Source organism: Eleutherodactylus coqui, chromosome 5 (assembly GCF_035609145.1).
Source record: "Eleutherodactylus coqui strain aEleCoq1 chromosome 5, aEleCoq1.hap1, whole genome shotgun sequence".
Lineage (NCBI taxonomy): Eukaryota > Metazoa > Chordata > Amphibia > Anura > Eleutherodactylidae > Eleutherodactylus > Eleutherodactylus coqui.
The window spans coordinates 52,747,139-52,769,060 of NC_089841.1; the positions used below are offsets into that span (position 1 = coordinate 52,747,139).

The following is a 21,922-nucleotide window of genomic DNA, read 5'->3' on the forward strand; positions in this document are numbered from 1 at the left end:
CAAGCTGCTCCATGCAGCAGCCCATTCACATGTCCGTGCTGTGAGCAGAGTGCTGCCACAGCTCCCATAGGAGCCTGTGATCAGCACTATGGACAGCGCTGCAGCACAGAGCTGACAGGCTAGTCGGCACTCGCTGTCCTATCTTTTTTACCAGCGCAGATGCTGCGCTGGTAAAAAAAAGCTCTGTGTGAGTACTCCCATGGCAAACTATTGGTTGCTATAGAAGCATGGTTTACACGCTGCTATAGCAGCATGTAAACCACGCTCATCTGAACGACGCCTTAAGAAAAAATGGAAAATGTGCAAAAAAGTTATTTTTTTAAGTGAATTTTTAAAAATGTATTATTTTTTTATGTCCCTTTGGGGAATTGAGCATGCGATTCGCACTTGGCAGATTTGTGGCAGATCTTCTGCAGTGGAAAAATTAGCAGCAAAATTCATGTCAAATTGAAAGTATGAACTCTTTTGTGGATCTGCGTCAGAATCTACATTTCCAACGTGTGTATGCTCAGATGCACATGAGGACGTTCTACTTCTTCGTATAGATCCGTACAGAAATGCGTTGTGTTTTTTATGTGATGAGGTATAGTTTTTATTGCTACCGCTTCTTTACAATATATTATATGGACCCGAAATAGTAGCAATAAAAATAAATATTAAATAAAAAAGGGATTGATTGTCAAAAAGTTGAAAAACCTAAAAAGTACATACTTTTGGTATTGTCATAATTATACCAACTTGTGAATGAAGTCATCATGTCATGTATACTCCACACTGAACACCGTAATAACTGCATAGCGAAACTGCATAGCGAAAGTCATTTGTCGCTGTAATGGGGCCATGGAAGCTGTCCGACCCATCATTGTGGAAAGGTCGCAGGATCTGCTTTATCGCCTAGTGATGGCGCGGCAAAATCTGTACTACACATGTGTGCCAGTCGGACCATCCGCAGTACAGATTAAGAAAATTCCGGACAGGTACGCAGGGTCAGATTCGGCTGCGGGATCCTGCACGCGGAATCTGACCCGTTCGTGTGCAGAAGGAAAATCCACAGCAAATTCCACCCCATTCTGCTGCACACTTGGCCACTGCGAATTTTCTGCATATCTGCTGCAGTTTTTCCACTGTGGAAAGCCCGCAGCATATAAGTGACTACACCTGCAGTGCCAGCCTTACCTTATTAGATAGCACCCTGTGTGGAATTTGTTTGGCACCCTGTCATAAGAAAAAACTACATATATTGCACTAATAGGCAATCTGCCTGTGTTCTGTTTCTAGCAAGATAGCAGTATACCCACGGCAAAACAGCTCCGTGAAAGATACTGTACCAGAACCAAGCTTATAGCATAAATGCATCACCAGAACCAAGATCATAACAAATACAGCACCACCAGAACCAACCTTATACATAAATTCAGCAGTAGAACCAAGATCAGAACATAAATGCAGCATGAGCCAACCTCAGTACATAAGTACAGCACCAGAACCAAGCTCAGTACACAAATGTCACACCAGAACCAAGAACAGTACATAGATACAGCACCAGAATCGGGTTCAGTATATAAATACAGCACCAGAACCAAGCTCAGTACATAGGTACAGTACCAGAACCAAACTCGTAACTTAAATACATCACCAGAACCAAGCTCAAAATATAACTACATAAATACAGTATCAGAACTAAGCTCAGTAAATAAATTCAGTTCCAGAAGAACAATTTATAGCATAAATTAAGCATGAACCAACCTCAATACATAGATACAATACCATAACTAAGCTCATAACAGATACAATAGCAGAACTTAGCGATGGAGTAGTGGGGGTGCCTATGGGCTGACAGTGGCGCTTCATTACATCAGAAAGAAGGAGACAGAGCCAGGAGGAAGATGATTCATGTAACTGTTCAAGACGCCGCCGTACGGAGGAGGAAGATCATCTGTTCGGGCGGACCTAACAGTGGTGATCGCCCCCAGTCTACATCTTCCCAGTCTACAAGCTAGAGGCTGGCACCCTATGCGACTGCACAAGTTGCACATTGTTAATGCCAGCCATATAATCCATGCCACAAGTGCAACTTGGCTAGAAACCAAAGCGTCCCTTTCAATGACCTATCATCTCTATTACAGGCCGCACATAGGAACTGCTTAAGACCGTAGCTTAGTTATATGCTTCTATCCCCGTCCTATACTAGGAGAGCCCTTCCAAAGCCGAGCCGAGTCAGACCACAGACAATAATAGGGACATTTCACAAATATATTTCCAGAGTGAAAATAAACATGTACTTTTCTAGTTTCCTGTTATGAGGTCTCTTAGGAACAGAAACTAAGTACCAGAAATTATCACATTAGCCTGCCGGAATACACTGGGGCTTTGCATTAAACATGCATTTTATATTTCTAGTAACATTATGCTGGAGGGCAGGTTAACCACACTGAACTACAGGGAATCGTATGGAACTTATAAAACATTAGTAGTCAGATGATCGGCGGCGCATTACGTAGAATGTAAAATATCTGTAAATCCGCCTCGTTTCAGGCTCCGTTTATAAGGTTTGTAGTAGGATAATATATTAGTTCTGGATTATTTCAAGCTCCATATGGGTTAATTACACTTTAAAGGGGTTTCCGCTTTTAACAATCTATTTTTGTTGGAAGGGTTTCGGAAAATAATCTGATTACAGGGTGTTCCACTGCTTTGGGGAATATATCGAAAATCCACAGCGCTCACGTTACAATATTTGAGTGCCATAAATTTTCTATATACAGATGTAGCAATCGTTAAAGTGTACTTGAGTTTTCAATATTTTTTCCAAAATATACCACTTTCTCCTTCTCCTCTCATTTGCTGCATTGTTTCATATCTGTAAGTTCAGATTTTCAGATGGTTTTCCCTAATTTTCTGTCGTTCTGCTGCCTGCTATCCACTAGCAGGGAGGGAGGGGTGCAGCAAGCCTAGCATTCTGGCAGTAGTTCACTGTCCTGATTTCCTTGCCCTTACTTCTCTGTCTGTGGACCAATCTGCATCATCTGAATGCATGCCCCTCTGCTGTCTCAGGATGATAATGATTTAGGAAAATTCTGGCCAAATGATAAATAAACCCACTATAATGTGCGTGTAATAGGTGCTGTCACAGTCATGATATGGGTGTATTTTAGTGTCCATATGATGGCCACAATACCCAAACGTCCCACCTTTCATCTGAACTGAATTTATATCACCAAAGAATCCCTATGGTGTTCTACGTTTTGGTTCACTTACAGGCGGTCTTTCAATTGCACCCATATTATTGATAGTGTGGTTATTGACATGGCAATCGGATTATAAGCAATCAGAAACTACAGAAGGGAAGCACTGAGTGTAAAATGTACACTTACATGGTGCTCACTCTGTATGAACGATCAACAGTAGAGATGAGCGAGTATACTCGCTAAGACACATTACTTGAGTGAGTAGTGCCTTAGCCGAGTATCTCCCCGCTCGTCTCTAAAGATTTGGGGGCCGGCGGGGGGCGGGGAGCGGCGGGGGAGAGCGGGGAGAAACAGAGGGGAGATCACTCTCCCCCCCACTCCCACCCGCTCCCCGCCGCAACTCACCTGTCACCCGCGCCGGCCCCCAAATCTTTAGAGACGAGCGTGGAGATACTCGCCTAAGGCACTACTCGCTCGACTAATGTGCCTTAGCGAGTATACTCGCTCATCTCTAATCAACAGTTCTCTACAATAGTGCTCACCCTGTATGAACGATCAAATGATCGCAATGCCAAGTCCCCTGGGGGGACTATATAGAAGTGTAAAAAATTAGGCATAAAAATAAGTTTAAAAACCTTTATTAAGTATTAGATACAATAGCAGGTAATTAAAGTTTTTTAAAGAAAACCTTTTACCATGCATAATAAAATCAAAATAAAACAAAAAAAACGTATTTCGTATCGCCGCATCCGTAAAATTACAATCTATCAAGGTAATACATTATTAATAAACCCATATGGCGCACATCATCAGGAAAAAAGTGTAATGTAATGGTCACACGGTCTCCAAGAAAAAAAATAAAAATAAAAAGGTATCAAACAGTCACACGAACTCTGAAATACCAATAGAAACTACAGGACGTCCTGCAAAAAACAAGCCCTCACACACACATACTGAAGGAAAAATCTAAAGTTCTGGCTGGCATTTGATTTTTTTCTAAAGATATTTCATTTTTTAAAAGTAGTCCAGCAAAAATAATACAATCTACAAGAGTCCGCATAGTAAAGGCATTGGCCCATGGGATACAGTTACTGTGTACATTTTGCTGCAGTGTGTACGCCGTGAAAACAAGACCCCCAAAGGTGGTGGAATTGTGGGGGTTTTTTTCATTTCACTGCACTTAGAAAGTTCTTCATTACATTATATGGTACATTTAAATAGCACCATTGAAAAATACAACTTGTCCCGCAAAAACAAGCCCTCATACAGCCACGTCGATGGATAAATAAGAGTTATGATTTTTTTTAAAGTGGGGAGGAAAAAACGTAAAGTTTCTTTTCTTTACAAAAATGTAAAGAAAAGGGGCCGCATCACTAGGGGGTCAATAATCCTTCTGTAATTGCAGTAAGAGAAATCAACTCCCCACATTGATTCCTGCTAAGGCCGCCTTCACACAAGCATATGTGTATTTACTTGCGCCTGAGCGCTATGTTTTTGTAGAATGAGCCTTGCTTTGGAGCTTGTGCTTATAAACAGAAGCCAATCTGAGCAAACAGAGCTTCAGTGTAAAGCATAAGGCCTCATGCCCACGGCCGGCTCGGATTCTGCGTGCAAAATCTTGCAGCGGAATCAGACCCCGCACCCCACAGAGACCCCATACTCACGTGTCAGGATCCACGGCAAGAGTCTCTGCCGGCGAGCTAGCACGCATGTGCAGTGCAGCACATGGCACGCCGGCGGTGACACGATTCCCGAGATACTGTGCTCACAGCGCAGAGTATGGCGGGACGGACTGCAATGGAAGCCGTCCGCATGATTTTCCACGATGAATAGGACATGCTGTGATTCTCCGCTGCAAGCGGAAAATTGCAGTTGATTTCCGCTTGTGGACAGGTGAGAATCAGTTAACATAGCATGTCTATGGGCAGACATTGCTGTCGAATTCACGGCGGGTGTCTGACCGCGAATCCCGCAGTGATCATCCATCCGTGGGCATTCGGCCTCACGGAGAGGCAGAGCAGTAGCTTCAGTCTATAATGAGGCAAGAGGCGGATTTCAGACTACCTCAGATGCAGTATCTAGAAGGCAATGCATCATGATAGCTGCGCCCATAAGTACCCACAATGAAAGTACCAAATATTATTTCATTAGATGTCTGATTTAAAGGCGGGCAGTCATTTTGCCCAGTCTTTCTGCCACTTTCTCAGGACAAGATGGAAATATATATTTATGGCATCATAATGGGAGGACATTGTTAGCCACGGGGTGTACTATACAGTCCGCGGAGGACGCATACAATATATATAAATCAACGACCATGTCAACATTCCATTGTGTATAAATGCCAAGAGCCGCGTTGTGACACTGGCCACTTTGTGTTTTGTGACCTTGGCGCTGGACAGTCAACTCACTGGAATCCTGTAAATGACATACAATCTGCTACGTGTTGTGCGCCCCTTCTGCGGTTGGTGAATGCTCCTTTCTTTGCTGGCTGAGACTATAGTGTTATTTGTATCACCCATACATACTAAGTGCCGCGGACTCGCACATCTAGGCATCCTTGTGTGAAGCTTGTACAGTACTCCTAAGAACATTCCGGCGTGTTCACGCATCACCGTCAGTTTGGAGTTTTTGTTAAAACTTTTTTCAAAATACATACCAAAAAATATGATTTTATAGTTACATGTGAACAAACCCATAATTAAAAATTGTATATTATTTTGACCTTATTCTTTGTGTTATTCAGTTGTTTTCATTTATGTATGTTTTTGAGTGTCAATAAGGGCATCATGCTTGGGTGTAACAGATGTGTCTGCTCCCCTATAATAACATCCCTGTAGGACGCTGATAACTGATGTTAGGTAACTCAGGACCAGTACAGGATAAGTAATGTATGTACACAGTGACTCCTCCAGCAGAATAGTGAGTGCAGCTCTGGAGTATAATACAGGATGTAACTCAGGATCAGTACAGGATAAGTAATGTATGTACACAGTGACTCCTCCAGCAGAATAGTGAGTGCAGCTCTGGAGTATAATACAGGATGTAATGCAGGAGCAGTACAGGATAAGTAATGTATGTACACAGTGACTCCACCAGCAGAATAGTGAGTGCAGCTCTGGAGTATAATGCAGGATGTAACTTAGGATCTGTACAGGATAAGTAATATATGTACACAGTGACTCCGCCAGCAGAATAGTGAGCGCAGCTCTGGAGTATAATACAGGATGTAACTCAGGATCTGTACAGGATAAGTAATGTATGTACACAGTGACTCCACCAGCAGAATAGTGAGTGCAGCTCTGGAGTATAATACAGGATGTAACTCAGGATCAGTACAGGATAAGTAATGTATGTACACAGGGACTCCACCAGCAGAATAGTGAGTGCAGCTCTGGAATATAACACAGGATGTAACTCAGGATCAGTACAGGATAAGTATTGTATGTACACAGTGACTCCACCAGCAGAATAGTGAGTGCAGCTCTGCAGTATAATACAGGATGTAACTCAGGATCAGTAGAGGATAAGTAATGTATGTACACAGTGACTCCATAAGCAGAATAGTGAGTGCAGCTCTGGGGTATAATACAGGATGTAACTCGGGATCAGTACAGGATAAGTAATGTATGTACATAGTGACTCCACCAGCAGAATAGTGAGTGCAGCTCTAGAGTATAATACAGGATGTAACTCAGGATCAGTACAGGATAAGTAATGTATGTACACAGTGACTCCACCAGCAGAATAATGAGTGCAGCTCTGGAGTATAAAACAAACGGTAACTCCGGATTAGATTGGTAACGCAATGTATTATGAGACATTGTTGTATGTTTTCTTTTAGCCTTTGTTGTGGCATTTAGACCATAGTCTGACCAAGCTTTTTCCTCTGTCCGAGGCGGTCACCTCTGAATCCTCACTATATTGAAGCCGTCTGTTGGATTGTGTTAATCCAAAGCACAGATACCTCCAGATCGCCTGACTCTTTATACTACTGCCAGACTAAATTGAGCTTCTTTTACTATTAAAAAGAAATATTTGAGGTAAAGATCACATTAATTAATTACACGTGTTTGGCACCGGCAGTTTTCATGCCATTTTTTCCAATCCAAAACCCCCATTTAGTAGTATGACTGGATGAGGGAGGAGGGGGGCTATGATATTTTCCAAAGCCGCATGCTTCAGGCCTTCCCATTAATGAATATGATTGGGATATAAAGTATGACCTTTATGTTATAGTCTAGAGAACCAGACAGCAGCCTTCAGAAAACATCAGATCATTAAGGCTGGCACGGATCCTCTGCAGAATTTGGGCCCAGTTCAAATCCCCGCTTCACTGGTGTAGAACTTAGTAATGGGTGGCAAAAGTCCAACCCAATTTCTCTTTCCCAGGTGTCAGTTCCATCATGATGCTGATCATGAAGGAAGCTTACTCCGGGGAAGTGTGAAAAAAAAGGAAAAACCTGACTCTCGTGCAGCTTGTTACCCAGAATGCCATCAGGAGACTCCGTGATTGATTAAGCTCCGTTCTCACCGATAAGTGTCACGGTGACACGGGCGGCGCGCAGCTGCTGTCACATAAACAGGCAGCCGTTTTAATGAACAGCTTTGTTTTGCTACAGAATAAGTCATATTTACAGAAGTACAATGTAGCCTCCAGAGCAGGAACGAGGGAGGACCGGGCCCGGACAGACGCTCGCGATTGATGTACTTTTCGTTGGCTAAGGCCGGCCTCATACTTAACAATGTGCCCCTAAATCCTAAGGCCACACTCGCACAGCCCGCTTTTTACTGCAATTAGGGCAACGGTTCAAACGCCGTGCTAATCGGGGTTCAACACCTCCATTGATTTCAATGCGTCTTCACGGACTAGCACTCAATTTTCGAGAGCTGTCTGCTCTATTTTCGTGCGTTTAAGCGCTTTTTAACGCACCTCATCACCCATCACAATGATAGAGTGCATTAAAAACACTGTCCAACGCTGTACAATGCGTTCAGAAACGCTGATCAAAATCGCGGTAAAACGCTGCTATTTGAAACGTGGCATTTTGTGAACGCATGTGTGAGAGCGCCCTAAAGGTTCATCATCAGAATGTTTGAATGCTGTTTATAAACAGAGGGATTGTGAGACAAAGGACCTACAGTACTAATTAGAGCAGATGAACCTGATTATATTAGGGCGTCTATTGCTCAACAGCCCCTGATTTAGACTGACCATTGCACCAATATATTTTTGTAACCGTGGACCTGATCAAATTATCCTTCCTCTCCAAACAGCACAAAGAGGATTGTTCTACATGCAGGGCGTACTAAATAGCAGGCCTCCTATCTATCTATCCCATATCTATCTATCTATCTATCTATCTATCTATCTATCTATCTATCTATCTATCTCATATCTATCTATCTCATCTATGTATCTCCTATCTATCTATCTCATATCTATCTATCTATCATTTATCTATCTATCTATCATTTATCTATCTATCTATCATTTATCTATCTATCTATCTATCTCATATCTATCTATCTCATCTATGTATCTCCTATCTATCTATATCATATCTATCTATCTATCATTTATCTATCTATCTATCATTTATCTATCTATCTATCTCATATCTATCTATCATTTATCTATCTATCTATATATCTCAAATCATTCTATCTACCGTATCTATCCATCACATATCTATCATATCTATCTTTCTATCTATCTCATATCATTCTATCTATCCATCTATCCATCACAAATTTATCTCTCTATCTTATATCTATCTATCTATTCATCTATCTCATATCTATCTATCTATTCATCTATCTCATATCTTTCTATCTATCTCATATCATTCAATCTATCCATCTATCCATCACATATCTATCTCTCTATCTTATATCTATCTATTCATCTATCTCATATATTTCTATCCATCTATATCATATCTATCTATCTCATATCTCTCTATCTTATATCTATCTATTCATCTATCTCATATCTATCTATCTCATATCTATCTATCTTATATCTATCTATTCATGTATCTCATATCTATCTATCTATCTATCTATCTATCTATCTATCTATCTATCTATCTATCTATCTATCTATCTATCTATCTATCTATCTATCTCATATCATTCTATATATCTACCATATCTATTCATCTATATATCTATTCATCCATCTCATATCTATCTATCTATCCATCACATATCTATCTCTCATATCTATCTATCTATCTATCTATCTATCTATCTATCTATCTATCTATCCATCCATCCATCCATCCATCACATATCTATTTATCTATCTGTCTGTCTATATCTATATCTATCCCAGAATTGTAGCATCAAAAACTAACAATGCACAGGTGCCAAAATGACAACTTTTTATCATTTACACCGGCCCCGACACTTTTTAAAAAAATTGAGTGGGGCTTGGCATTACTGGTATAGATTGCAGCCACACCTATTGTAACTTATGTCACAAATTGGTGTAAATTGTAGCTGAAACCTGCCTAAGCTGGCATAGAGTTTAGGCTGGCGCACGGTGCTGCCCTGGATGCAACAAATGTATTAAGAGGCCTCCAACTATGAATATATTTGTCGCCCTTACACCGCCACATAGTCCACTTACTTATTCTTAGAACATGTGCTCCTTTGTATGTATCTATCTATGTATTTATGCACCAATATCTGTCTATGTTTCTATTTATTTAAGCACTGTATGACAATAATATATGAGCACCGTATGGTGGTACTACTTAGGCTTTGTATAACCATATTATTTTATCATGGCGTTGTAGGATCCTGTTATTTAGTACTTAGTCTAGGTATTTGTTGATCATGTCTGACATTATTATTTGGACCGTATGATATTAGTGGTTCCCAGGTCCAAAATCTGGTTTGTCTCTCACGGGGTCTCTCTGGTTTGATAAGCATGTTTTACATTGTCTCCTATGGGCTGCAGCCTTGATCCTATCTGCTTTATGTAACACCCAATGCATCCTGAAGTCTGATCTGAGCCGGTTACAATAACTAAAGGAAACTTCAGCACAAAGTATTTCTATTCGTAAACTAAGCTCCTATGACAAGTGATCCATCGCAGCTGCTTCAAAGACCTAAATGGAAAATCTAATGTTATGTTCATCTTCCTACATTACTGCATGAGGCCGGCTTTACGTAGGCGTATTTGCGCTTAGAATGGAACCCATTGATTTAAATGGCTTCATTCACATTTCTGTATTTTGAGTACGCATTTCAGGCTTGCAGAAAATATAAAACATGTTCTATTTTTCTACCTATTTGTATACTAAAGGTCCCCATTGAAGTCAATAGGGGATGTACAAATGGGCGCTCAATACGCAAGTTGATGCGTAAAACACTGCGTAATTCCGCTTGAAAAAGAGCACATCTGGAACTAATTAGCCATTTCAATCGGTGCGTTTGTTTGCTGCGCACAAATGAACATGCCCTAATCCTGAAATACGCTGATATGTGCGCAAAAAAGCCTTGTTCAATGTGCAAATATGTTGCGCTGCAGCACACGCAATGCGAAGTCAGCCTAAGTAGGCAGACAAGTCATTTAGGAGCCTGGGAGAATATCAGACTTATGACTTATATCCTGCATTTTCCACCGATTTTTCTCTAATTCTCAGTCTTCCCTAAGCTGTTGGATGTAGACTGCTGCTATGATGTCCCCATACACTGCCCACATAGCAGAGTAGGATCTCTTTTCTATCTCTGAGCTGGTGGATGTAGACTGCTGCTATGAGGTCCCCATACACTGCACACATAGGAGAGCAGGATCTCTTCTCTCTCTCTGAGCTGGTGGGTGTAGACTGCTGCTATGGTGTCTCCATACACTGCATACACAGGAGAGCAAGATCTCTTCTCTCTCTCTGAGCTGGTGGGTGTAGACTGCTACTATGATGTCTCCTTACACTGTACACATAGGGGAGCAGGATCTCTTTTCTATCTCTGAGCTGGTGGATGTAGACTGCTGCTATGATGTCCCCATACACTGCACACATAGGAGAGCAGGATCTCTTCTCTCTCTCTCTGAGCTGGGGGCTGTAGACTGCTGCTATGATATCTCCATACACTGCACACACAGGAGAGCAGGATCTCTTCTCTCTCTCTCTGAGCTGGTGGGTGTAGACTGCTGCTATGATGTCTCCATACACTGCACACATAGGAGAGCAGGATTTCTTCTTCTCTATTTCTGAGCTGGTAGATGTAGACTGCTGCTATGATGTCCCCATACACTGCACACAGAGAAGAGCAGGATCTCTTCTCTCTCTCTCTCTCTCTCTCTCTCTCTCTCTCTCTGAGCTGGTGGGTATAGACTGCTGCTATGATGTGCCCATACACTGCACACAGAGGAGAGCAGGATCTCTTCTCTCTCTCTGAGCTGGTGGGTGTAGACTGCTGCTATGATGTCCCCATACACTGCACACAGAGAAGAGCAGGATCTCTTCTCTCTCTTTCTAAGCTGGTTAGTGTAGACTGCTGCTATGATGTCTTCATACACTACACACATAGGAGAGCAGGATCTCTTCTTCTCCATTTCTGAGCTGGTGGATGTAGGCTGCTACGATGTCTCTATACACTGCACACAGGAAAACGGAGGATTTCTCCATCTCTGTCTCTGAGTAGCACAGACTTATTAGTAACAGCAGCATGGTGGACATTAACCAGAAGTACTGAGCAGTGCAGATGTGATTCCAGTAGCGAAAAGAGACTGTAAGCACGTACTATTAGCTGCTGTAAGGCCTGTGTGAATGTCTCTGCTTCTCTCTCTCTTTAGCAACTCTCCCTCTTCCTCTTCATCCATAGGTTGCATCCCCTTTTGTAATCTGTCTCCATATCTCTGTTACTAGGGATGGACTTCACATCAGAAAAGGCAGTGGATAGTATTTAGAAGGGAGACCCCTAGTGGCCAGAACTTTAGAGGAATTTTGCAGCGCAAAAACGTAATTTTATATAAATGAAGGGATTTCCATTTTGCTAGTTGTCACACTAGCTATCGCATAAGTGAAAAGTTTGTTGAAAAGTTAGTAAGTATTGAAAGAGTTTATGTAAAAAAAGAGTGCTTGAGTTTCCTTCTTCCGCCAACTTTTTAAAACATCCTGTACAGGTGTTATATGCTCAGGACAATGGGAAAGCTGGATTAAGCGGGTTGTACCAAGATAGACTTATATCACCTATCTATGATAAAGGTTGATTCATCGGGTTCTTACTGCTAAGACCCCCACTAATCCCCAGAAAGGATGGGAGCTGTGCCTGCAATTACAAGTGCTGGCCACTACACAGGGATCGGAGCAACAGCTTTCGCTCCGACACCTGTGTATCGCGGCACTGACAGTGGGCGCTGCCTGGAAAACGCCTTTAAATGTTTTTAAAAGTCTTTCTGTACATTAAGTGGTACTTCAAATTGTTCCATTAAAAAATAAAACTCTTCCCACAAAACAACAAAATCTCAAACGGCTGTCAGTAGAAAAAATTAAATAAAGTTATGGCTCTTGGAAGGCAAGAACAAAAAAACAAAAATAGAAAAATCAAAAATCTGTAGTTCTAAATGGGTTAATATTATAATAAGTTTGCTAAAAATGTCAGCATGTTGTCTGAGTTCTAGTTTACATAATGATGAACCCAGGTGACGTGATGAAGTTATACTTCCCAGTAGCACCACCATTCCCATCCTCCTTCCTCCAAAGACCGGAGCTACTTAATCTCTTTTTATTTAATTGCTTTATTGGTTCTAGCTATCAGGACACCTGAAGGTACAATTTGTTGTCGCCACCGCACTCATTAAACATCCACTGAATATCTTAACACGCAACATGCAGTTTTCAGGTTTATAATATGTCATTCAGGTAAAAACTCCCAGTCACTGGTGATTTATAGTAATACTAGCTGATATACCCAGCTTCACCCTGGTTAATGGGGTACAGGTGTTTACCTGTTGTTCGCACATACATTTTTATGAAGTCGTGGTTACTTCAGAGGAACTGAGGAATAAAATATGTATACACATAGATTAGATTCTCCTCAGGCTGCATGTACTGATGTCCCTCTACAGAATGTGCCACCCCTCCCACTATCCTCACTTTTTACCCTTAAAGGTAACAAGTCTTTTTATTCAAATTTACCCCCAGATTCGAGGTTGCAGCCTCCTTATGTGTACATGCTTCCTTATGTACTTTACAACCTTTCAGTATATACACATAGAGGTGAGGTAGATTCTCCTAAGTACATACACATAGAGGTGAGGTAGATTCTCCTAAGTATATACACATAGAGGTGAGGTAGATTCTCCTCAGTAAATACACAGAGAGGTGAGGTAGATTCTCCTCAGTAAATACACAGAGAGGTGAGGTAGATTCTCCTCAGTATATACATATAGAGGTGAGGTAGATTCTCTTCAGTATATACACATAGAGATGAGGTAGATTCTCCTCAGTAAATACACGGAGAGGTGAGGTAGATTCTCCTCAGTATATACACATAGAGGTGAGGTAGATTCTCCTCAGTATATACATATAGAGGTGAGGTAGATTCTCCTCAGTATATGCATACAGAGGTGAGGTAGATTCTCCTCCGTATATACATATAGAGGTGAGGCAGATTCTCCTCCGTATATACACAGAGAGGTGAGTTAGATTCTCCTCAGTATATACACATAGAGGTGAGGTAGATTCTCCTCAGTATATATACATACAGATGAGGTAGATTCTCCTCAGTATATACACATAGAGGTGAGGTAGATTCTCCTCAGTATATATACATACAGATGAGGTAGATTCTCCTCAGTATATACACATAGAGGTGAGGTAGATTCTCCTCAGTATATATACATAAAGATGAGGTAGATTCTGCTAAGTATGCAAATCATTTCCCGAGGCTTTATGGTTTCTATGACAAGAACTATCTCATGTATTGTGGATTTTCGCACAGTTTTTCACGTTTAGTATTGATTATTGAAGTTGCGACCCCTTTACTTTTCCTATTTTGGATATAAAGAATAGTTGTGGCAAATTTCATATTTGTGCAGTACAGATGTGTGTTATTAGTTACATTACATAGCTGGTCACCTATTTTTGCCCTTAGAATTGAATAATCAAGTTGTGACCCCTTTACTTTTCTTATTCACCACCTAAAGAATGGCCGTGCCAAATTTTAAGTTTGTACGACATCGGAAAGTTAGAGAATTAGTGGCGAGTCAGGCAGTCAGTGAGTTCTTTCACCTTTATATATTTAGATGTACTCTTCTTATATTGTTATTGCAAGGTAATGAGCTTCATCTTGTAGATTACAGTACACAAGTGGGTAAGAACAAGGGAACATACATGTGCAGTGACAATGCCTATTTAGGGGATGGAAAGCTTGGCAATGACCTATGGCCCCTGTTTTCTATGGGCTCTGAGGAAAGGACACCCAGGCATCAACCTGAAAGTTGTCTAAAAAAGTGTTACGCTCAACTGTTAGCTCCTGTGGTCAGGCATAGCACATATACTTTATGAAGTGTAGAGCATCGGGGTAGGGAGGCTGGGCAAGGCTCCCATTTTGGAATGGACTCAGGGGTTGGTATAGGAGCAACCAGAAAGGTGGGCACCTCTAAGTCTGCCTCCAGGTTTCCTGCCATCCGTTCCATTGACTGGAGGGTGTTAACACCCTACCTTCTCTTTTGGTCTTCCCCACAGTTGGTAGAGTTGGGCGATATGCCTATGTTGGTGCGCCCGGCCACAGGAAACCTACCTGGCCTGGTGGGGGTACTGCATCATTTGAACGTTTATTTAAACCGTTAATAACAGATCAGTGTTAGCCAGTTGCAATTGGGGAAGTATGCAGGGTTCAACCCTGGTCATATGGATACCGGGTGCTGACTCTCTATCTCTCCATGGCCATTGTGGGATTACCAGCTTCTGGCTTTCTATCGTAGCAGAACCACCTCTTGCAAGGAAGCTGTGTCATAGACCCATGCTCTTAACAGTCTGTCTTTTATATTTGCGTTCCTGACCTCCTGCGTACCACCCCAACGTCTCTTGGGCCATATGCCGCATTATAGTAGCATAGACTAAATTTTTTATTTTTTTGGTTACATTTACATAGAAGGTTCATCATCTGAGACAGAATGATGCAAACATTTAAACCTACAACTACCCTACTACAGCCATGCTGTATATAGACAGTACTGTGCAGGTGTTAAAGGGCTTGTCCATGAAGGGAAAATACCTAGTCCAGTGTGTCGGAACCTCCACTTCCAGCCCAGTTCTGACAAGAACTGTGTATGTCCCATATGTTGCCCCTTCAGTTGTTGAGCCTTCTAAAGGCCCATTTACACGGAGCGATGATCGCTCAAAGATCACTCAAACGACAGTTTGTGAGAGCTTTGAGTGATTATTTTGAATAAACTTTTAAGTAGCTACTCAGCTACTTAAGAGCAATTAAGTATGCAAATGAAGCCTTCACTAAACACAGTTAATAGCCTGAGGGCTCTTATCTACTTTCAGTTCTTTTGTTCTCCAGCAGGAAACAATGCTATCAGCACTACCCGCGGAGAACTGCTGATAAGGCTGAAGGACGATTTTTAGGTTGGACTGAATTTAACGATCAGCTAGCAGTGCACAGAAAGTGCACGATGGCCACGCATTTAGATGCAACGATTATTGCTCAAACGATCCCTTTTTAGCGATTTTTGAGCGATCATCGCTCCATGTAAATGGGCCTTTAGTTTCATGGCTGATGCAGAGTCAGAGACAGGGACTGGCTTAGTTATTGAAAGGAGCCAAACAGCCTTCAATGACAATGGAAAGGCCATACTATGTCACTTGATATCAGAATTGGGCTGTAAGTTGAAGTTCCAACCCCCCCCCCCCTGGGTTGGGTAAGAATTTCCTTTCCTAGACAACTGCTTTTGTTCGTACAGTTCTATATGGCTGCATTTCGTGGGTCATATTTTATGGACACTGGTTGGGGGTAGAGATGAGCGAGCATACTCGCTAAGGACAATTACTCGATCGAGCATTGTCCTTAGCGAGTATCTCCCCGCTCGGAAGAAAAGGTTCGGCTGCCGGCGCCAGATCTCCCCTCCGTTCCTCCCCGCTCTCCCCCGCAGCTCCCTGCCCGCCGCCGGCAGCCGAATCTTTGCTCCCGAGCGGGCAGGTACTCGCTAAGGGCAATGCTCGATCGAGCTATTGCCCTTAGCGAGTATGCTCGCTCATCTCTAGTTGGTGGTATTATATGACAGCATTATATGGTGGTATTAGCTGGAGACTAAATTGCAGTTTTTCATTTGGGCTAAGGCAATATATTTCAGTGTTATATGTGCAATTTGTGGCGGTATTGTTTGGGCAATGTTTGACCCTGGTTTTATACTGTACATAAAAAGGTAAGCAGGGGAGTGGGTAACTTTGCTTGTTGTCCAGCCCAGGATCTTCTTTCAAATCAGACCTATAATGGTGATAGTGTGGCATGGATATTTATATAGCCCTGTCCTATCATTGTTTGTCTATTATTTTGTATCTGTAGATTTTAAAGCGTATGCAGGGTTTTACTCGCTATTTTGACATTTAGGCAGTGTCCATGGGCACATAACCAGGAAGGATCTTACCCTTTAGTAAAACAATACTATGGAACCTACTTTGTATAGAAGGTGGGTGGGAAATGTAGCATGTGGTCTCCCATTCCGAAGTTGTCACTACATAAACTGTATAATATAGTTTTGTAAGACTGTTATTTTGTGGTTATGTTCACTTTAAGAAAACTACTCAAATGGAGTTGGTGATTAGAGAACCATCATGTCTAAACCAGAGGGTTAGAATGTACAAAATGATTCAGCATTATTAGGTTCCTGTCTCGCCCCTGAGCTCTATGCTCATGGGAGGACCCAGAGTCCCTATATAGACCCGCCCAGTTCCAGAAAAGACAGTCAGTTGTGATTAGTTGGTGAAGGAAGTGCATAAAGTGTAGTGTGAGTTATAGAGTAGTAGCAAAAGTAGAAAGAAGGTGTTAGTGAGTAGAGTGTGAAGTGTAGTCAGTGTTCAGTGAAGAGTGATAGTGAGTGATAGTGCAGTGGTAAGGGAGAGGTGTAGCTAGAAGAAGAAGAAGAAGAAGAAAGTTGGATAATGGACAGCCAGATAGTTCCTAAGTTTGAAGAAACGGGAGGAAAGAAGCCAGATACAACGCTTATTGTTTCCCAAGGCAGAAAAAGCAATATGAGAATTTTTCATAGGAAAAGGCGGTATCTCCAGTCACCAAGCCCCGGTTTCTGATGTACAGGAAATGGACTGTATAAGACGTTGCCTTGTTTGCTTGTAACACCAATAACAGTTAGTTTCACTGTTTCACCCTTACTCCGACTCCTGGAGCTCCTTCCCACTAGTAAACACCTACACAACGCAACACACTACACCTCCCTCCTGGATCTTTATTTGTAGCATCACTAGGTGGGAGTCAGAGTACCTTAGTCACCGTGAACTCAACCTGCTCCCCAACTCCCGCCTGCTGCACAAGCCTCCAGGATTATATCACCAACTTCCCTGAGCTCTCCTCCATCCTCTCCACCATGTCCCCAAGAGTCGCTGTGAGCATCCTCCCATGTGCTGTCTGTTTACCGTTGGGTGCAGCAAGACATGTACATAGAGCAATACCTAGAGCTCACACTACGCAAGAATGGCAACATCCCACATACTAATGGGTAGTGCTGTGCTTTGTAACTGCATGGTGAATGAGGAGGCAAGGCTCGGCAGAAGTTTACCAAGATAGTTCAGTATCTGCAGAAATCTGGAAAGATTATAGTTTAGAAATGTTAAGCCATGATGGAGCAGCCCTCATCCCAGGGTGTGCCATACTGATTGACCATGTAGGGGTATGTGATTGGCAGGGTTTGTTGTGTTTGGTAACATGGCTGGCATTAGCTACACGTGACTCGTGGTCGCACAGGGCACTGGCCACCAACTTCTAGTGGGGGCACCGGGTCGATGTACACCGCGGCCATCTCCTCCCTTAGGTCCGCCTGGCCAGATGCTGTTTTTCCTCCATGCAGCAGCATCTTGTGGACCTACATGAATAATCCTCCCTCTGACTCTGCCCCCCACCCCCCTGATGTTCTTAAGCACTGCTGTCAGCCCAGCTTAGTTCTGCTACTGTTTTTGTTATAAGCTTGGTTCTGGTACTGTATTTATACTATGAGTTTGGTTTTGGTATTGTGTCTGTGCTGAGGTTGGTTCATGCTGTATGTATATTATGAGTTTGGTAGTGGTGCTGTATTTATGTACTGAGCTTGGTTCTGGTATTGTATGTATGTACTGAGGTTGGTTTGTGCTGTATTTATGTAATGAGCTTTGCTCTGATGTTGTATGTATGCTGTAAGCTTGGTTCTAGTTCCATATTTATGTTATGAGTAGAGATGAGTGAGCGTACTCGGAAAAGCACTACTCGCTCGAGTAATGTGCTTTATCCGAGTATCGCTGTGCTCGGGTCTGAAGTTTCGGGTGCCGCTGCGGCTGACAGGTGAGTCACAGCGGGGAGCAGGGGAGAGCGGGCGGGAGAGAGGGAGAGAAAGATCTTACCTCCGTTCCTCCCCGCTCTCCCCTGCAGCTCCCCGCTCCGTGCCGGCACCCGAATCTTCAGACCCGAGCACAGCGATACTCGGATAAAGCGAATTACTCGAGCGAGTAGTGCTTTTCCGAGTACGCTCGCTCATCCCTAGTTATGAGCTTAATTCTGGTGTTGTATATACGTTATGAGCTTGGTTCTGGTAAAGTATTTTTTACTGAGCTGTTCTGGTGTGGATATGCTGCTATTTTGCTCCTTTCTGCACAGGAAGAATACAGGTAGACTGTCTATCAGTGCAATATAAATCTTGTTTTCCTATGAAGGGTGGCATGCTAACAAAAAAAAATTCAGCACAGGGTGTCATCCAAGGGTCCTTTTACATGGCATGATCTTTTGGGCGCAGACAGGTCATCCCAGCGATAATCGTTCCAGCTCTTTTACACAGGAGCCATCATCACTAGTGAATGTAGCTGAATCAGGCCGGGTATCGTTCCCGCCTGCCTGTCTCTATTCACATTAAGCAAGCAGTTGTTCATAAGTGAAGGACTTCCTGGTCACACAGGCTCATCCTTTGTTTAGTTTTCTTCATGCAGAAACTGAACGATGAACGAGAAGCAAATTCTTGTTTGTCGTTAAGTCGAGGCATGCCTTTACACTGAACGATAATCATTGAGATTCCCACTGCATGCAGGAATCTGAATGATTGATAAAAGGCTCTAACCTAAGGCTAGCAGTGTTCGAAAGCGTGAAAAATCCCTCCATTCTGGTGCGATGGCCAACTAAGAGGAAGAAATATCTCTGTCACCAAGCTAATGGGTGGGGATGAATAGAACAGCCATCAGCAGGCTGAAAAAGTACCACTAACCGTAAGAAGTACTGGATATAGAAGTAGAGGTTGTGAGTTACGCACGACTTGTTGCTCATTAAGAAAATTTTACCAGAAGTGCCAATTACCATGGATTGTCCACATGATGGTGGAGGTAGGCATAGACTCCAGCCAAAGCTCTACAAACCAGGACATTGCCACAAGTTTTCATTGTTTCAGTTGGACTGACGAGTGTGAGAGCCACATGCCACAGTTAAGTGGCTAACTTTTCTGGATGGTTGTGAACCGCTGCTGGTTCGGTTGGTACGTAAGGCCAAATCTCTATGTCACGGTCAAGCTAAAAGAAGTAAAAAGTCATTGTGGTCAACTGCACCTTTGTTTCATCTCCCACCCTTGTGCATTAGTGAGGAGCACATGCATATAGTGAGGGAGGAAGGAGATGTTACCACCACCAGCTGTCAATGGTGGATCCTGGGTTGTCTGTTATAATAGAGATATTACCTTCCATTGCAGTCCTCTGATAATGAGATAATCGCCGATAATGATGACCCCGTGTGCACCACCTTAGGGTCACTAAATTGCATTTCTACATATCAATTATGACTTCTATCTTCTGTAGGCACTTTTGTTTGCTCTAGCAATAATGCAGGAGGTTCAATGCGTAACTTATCAGTATATCATTCCATTCTGCTAATGTACTGTATACTGCTGTATGATAGCGGAGCTGTCACCTGGATCATACAATGGTGACAGACACATGAAATAACTGGTCAGATGGACTAACATGCCGCTTTTTATGTTGCCGTTTACAGATAAAACAGAGAGGTCTTCATACCCGTGCTATGGGAGAGACTCAGAGATACAGGGCTGTCATCAGGTAAGCCAATCACATTATACAATTGCAATATAGTGGTAATGCATAATTGTGTTGGATTCAGTCATTTATACCAAGTGCTATTTCTAGTTGTCGTTTCTTTAACCCCTTAACTACAAAGGATGTAAGGTTACATCCTGCATGTTTGGGGGAGTGTATGAAGGGAGATCGCTGGGCGATTTCCCTCCATACATCACGTGCACCAGCTGTTTCTTACAGTTGACAACCGGTGGCAACAGCTCCGATAAGCCACGTGGCTCACTGGAGCCTTTTAACCCTTTAAATGCCACCAATTCTGACAGCAACATTCAAATCTGGCTGATGTTTCGGGGTCCCGTACAGCCCCCCATGATGAGATCACAGGGAGCCATGTGGGTGTCACGGCAGCCAGGGGCCTTCTGAAAGGCCCCAGGGCTGTCTTAGCAGAATTCCTGTTAAGCCATGCCCGAGGCATGGCTGAATAGATTGCCTGTCAGAACGCAGTATGATGTAATGGTATGGCATTACATTATACTGCAGGAGCAGTATAACATTCTCCAACAAAAAATGTAATAAAAAGCGATCAAAAAGTCGTATGTACTCTTTGACGTCGTATGTACTTTTTTGACTACAGGACATCCTGCACAAAATGAGACATCACACTACTATGTCAACGAAAAAATTAAAAAGTTATAGCTGTCAGAAGATGGTGGAAGAAAATAATTAAAAACATTAAATATCTTTGGAAAAAACAAAAGTATTACAGTGGGAAAAAAAAACGATATAAGTTTGGTATCGTAGTATTCGGTCATTTTTGTTACAGCGTGTACGCTGTAGAAACAAGATACACCCAAAGATGGCGGAATTTAGGTTTTTTCCTTTTCACTCCACTAAGAATTTTTTAAACTTTTTCAGTACATTATATGGTACATTGAAAAATACCACTCGTCCCGCAAAAAACAAGCCCTCATGCAGCGACGTCGATGGATGAATAAAAGAGATATGAAGAAAAAACGGAAAAATAAAAGGGGAACGGTCCTTAAGGGGTAAGGCACAGATGCCGGTCTGTAGACCTTCAGCTCACCACTCCTGTTGTGGTACCCGACGTTATACTGTTTACCGGTATCTTACGCTGTTCCTGTTTTGGCTGTCTTACCCAGAAATGTACACCCATATAAGACAGTGAAGATGGAGGGATGTCCGGTACCCCAACAACGGAGTGGTGAGCTGGAGGTCTGCAGACCGGCATCTGTGCATCGGTATACATATAATGGGGCTGTGCTGATACTTTCTTATGTACTAAGTTGCATTATGCCTTGTTGTATCAATGTGTTTCCTCTGTAAGGGCTCCTTTCCACTGGCGAGATAATCGCACGTTTTCAGTGCGATCCGAGAGTGCGAGCGCTCGCAGGAAAGTCCACACATGTTGTTTTATGACAACCTTTCCACTAGCGATGTTTAAAGGCAAGCTGCGATGCGAGGATTCAAAATCGC

General features: G+C 42.5%; 1 protein-coding gene across 6 annotated transcripts in view; it reads left to right on the forward strand.

The window, feature by feature from the left end:
* The window catches only part of TCF4 (transcription factor 4), a 428,999-nt gene that overhangs the window by 194,830 nt on the left and 212,247 nt on the right, over window positions 1-21,922 (forward strand). For all 6 annotated transcript variants that reach the window (XM_066602510.1, XM_066602505.1, XM_066602506.1 and 3 more), the window contains one exon: window positions 20,388-20,452. In XM_066602510.1, coding sequence (XP_066458607.1) covers window positions 20,388-20,452 — 65 coding nt within the window. The remainder of the gene's footprint in view (window positions 1-20,387; window positions 20,453-21,922) is intronic.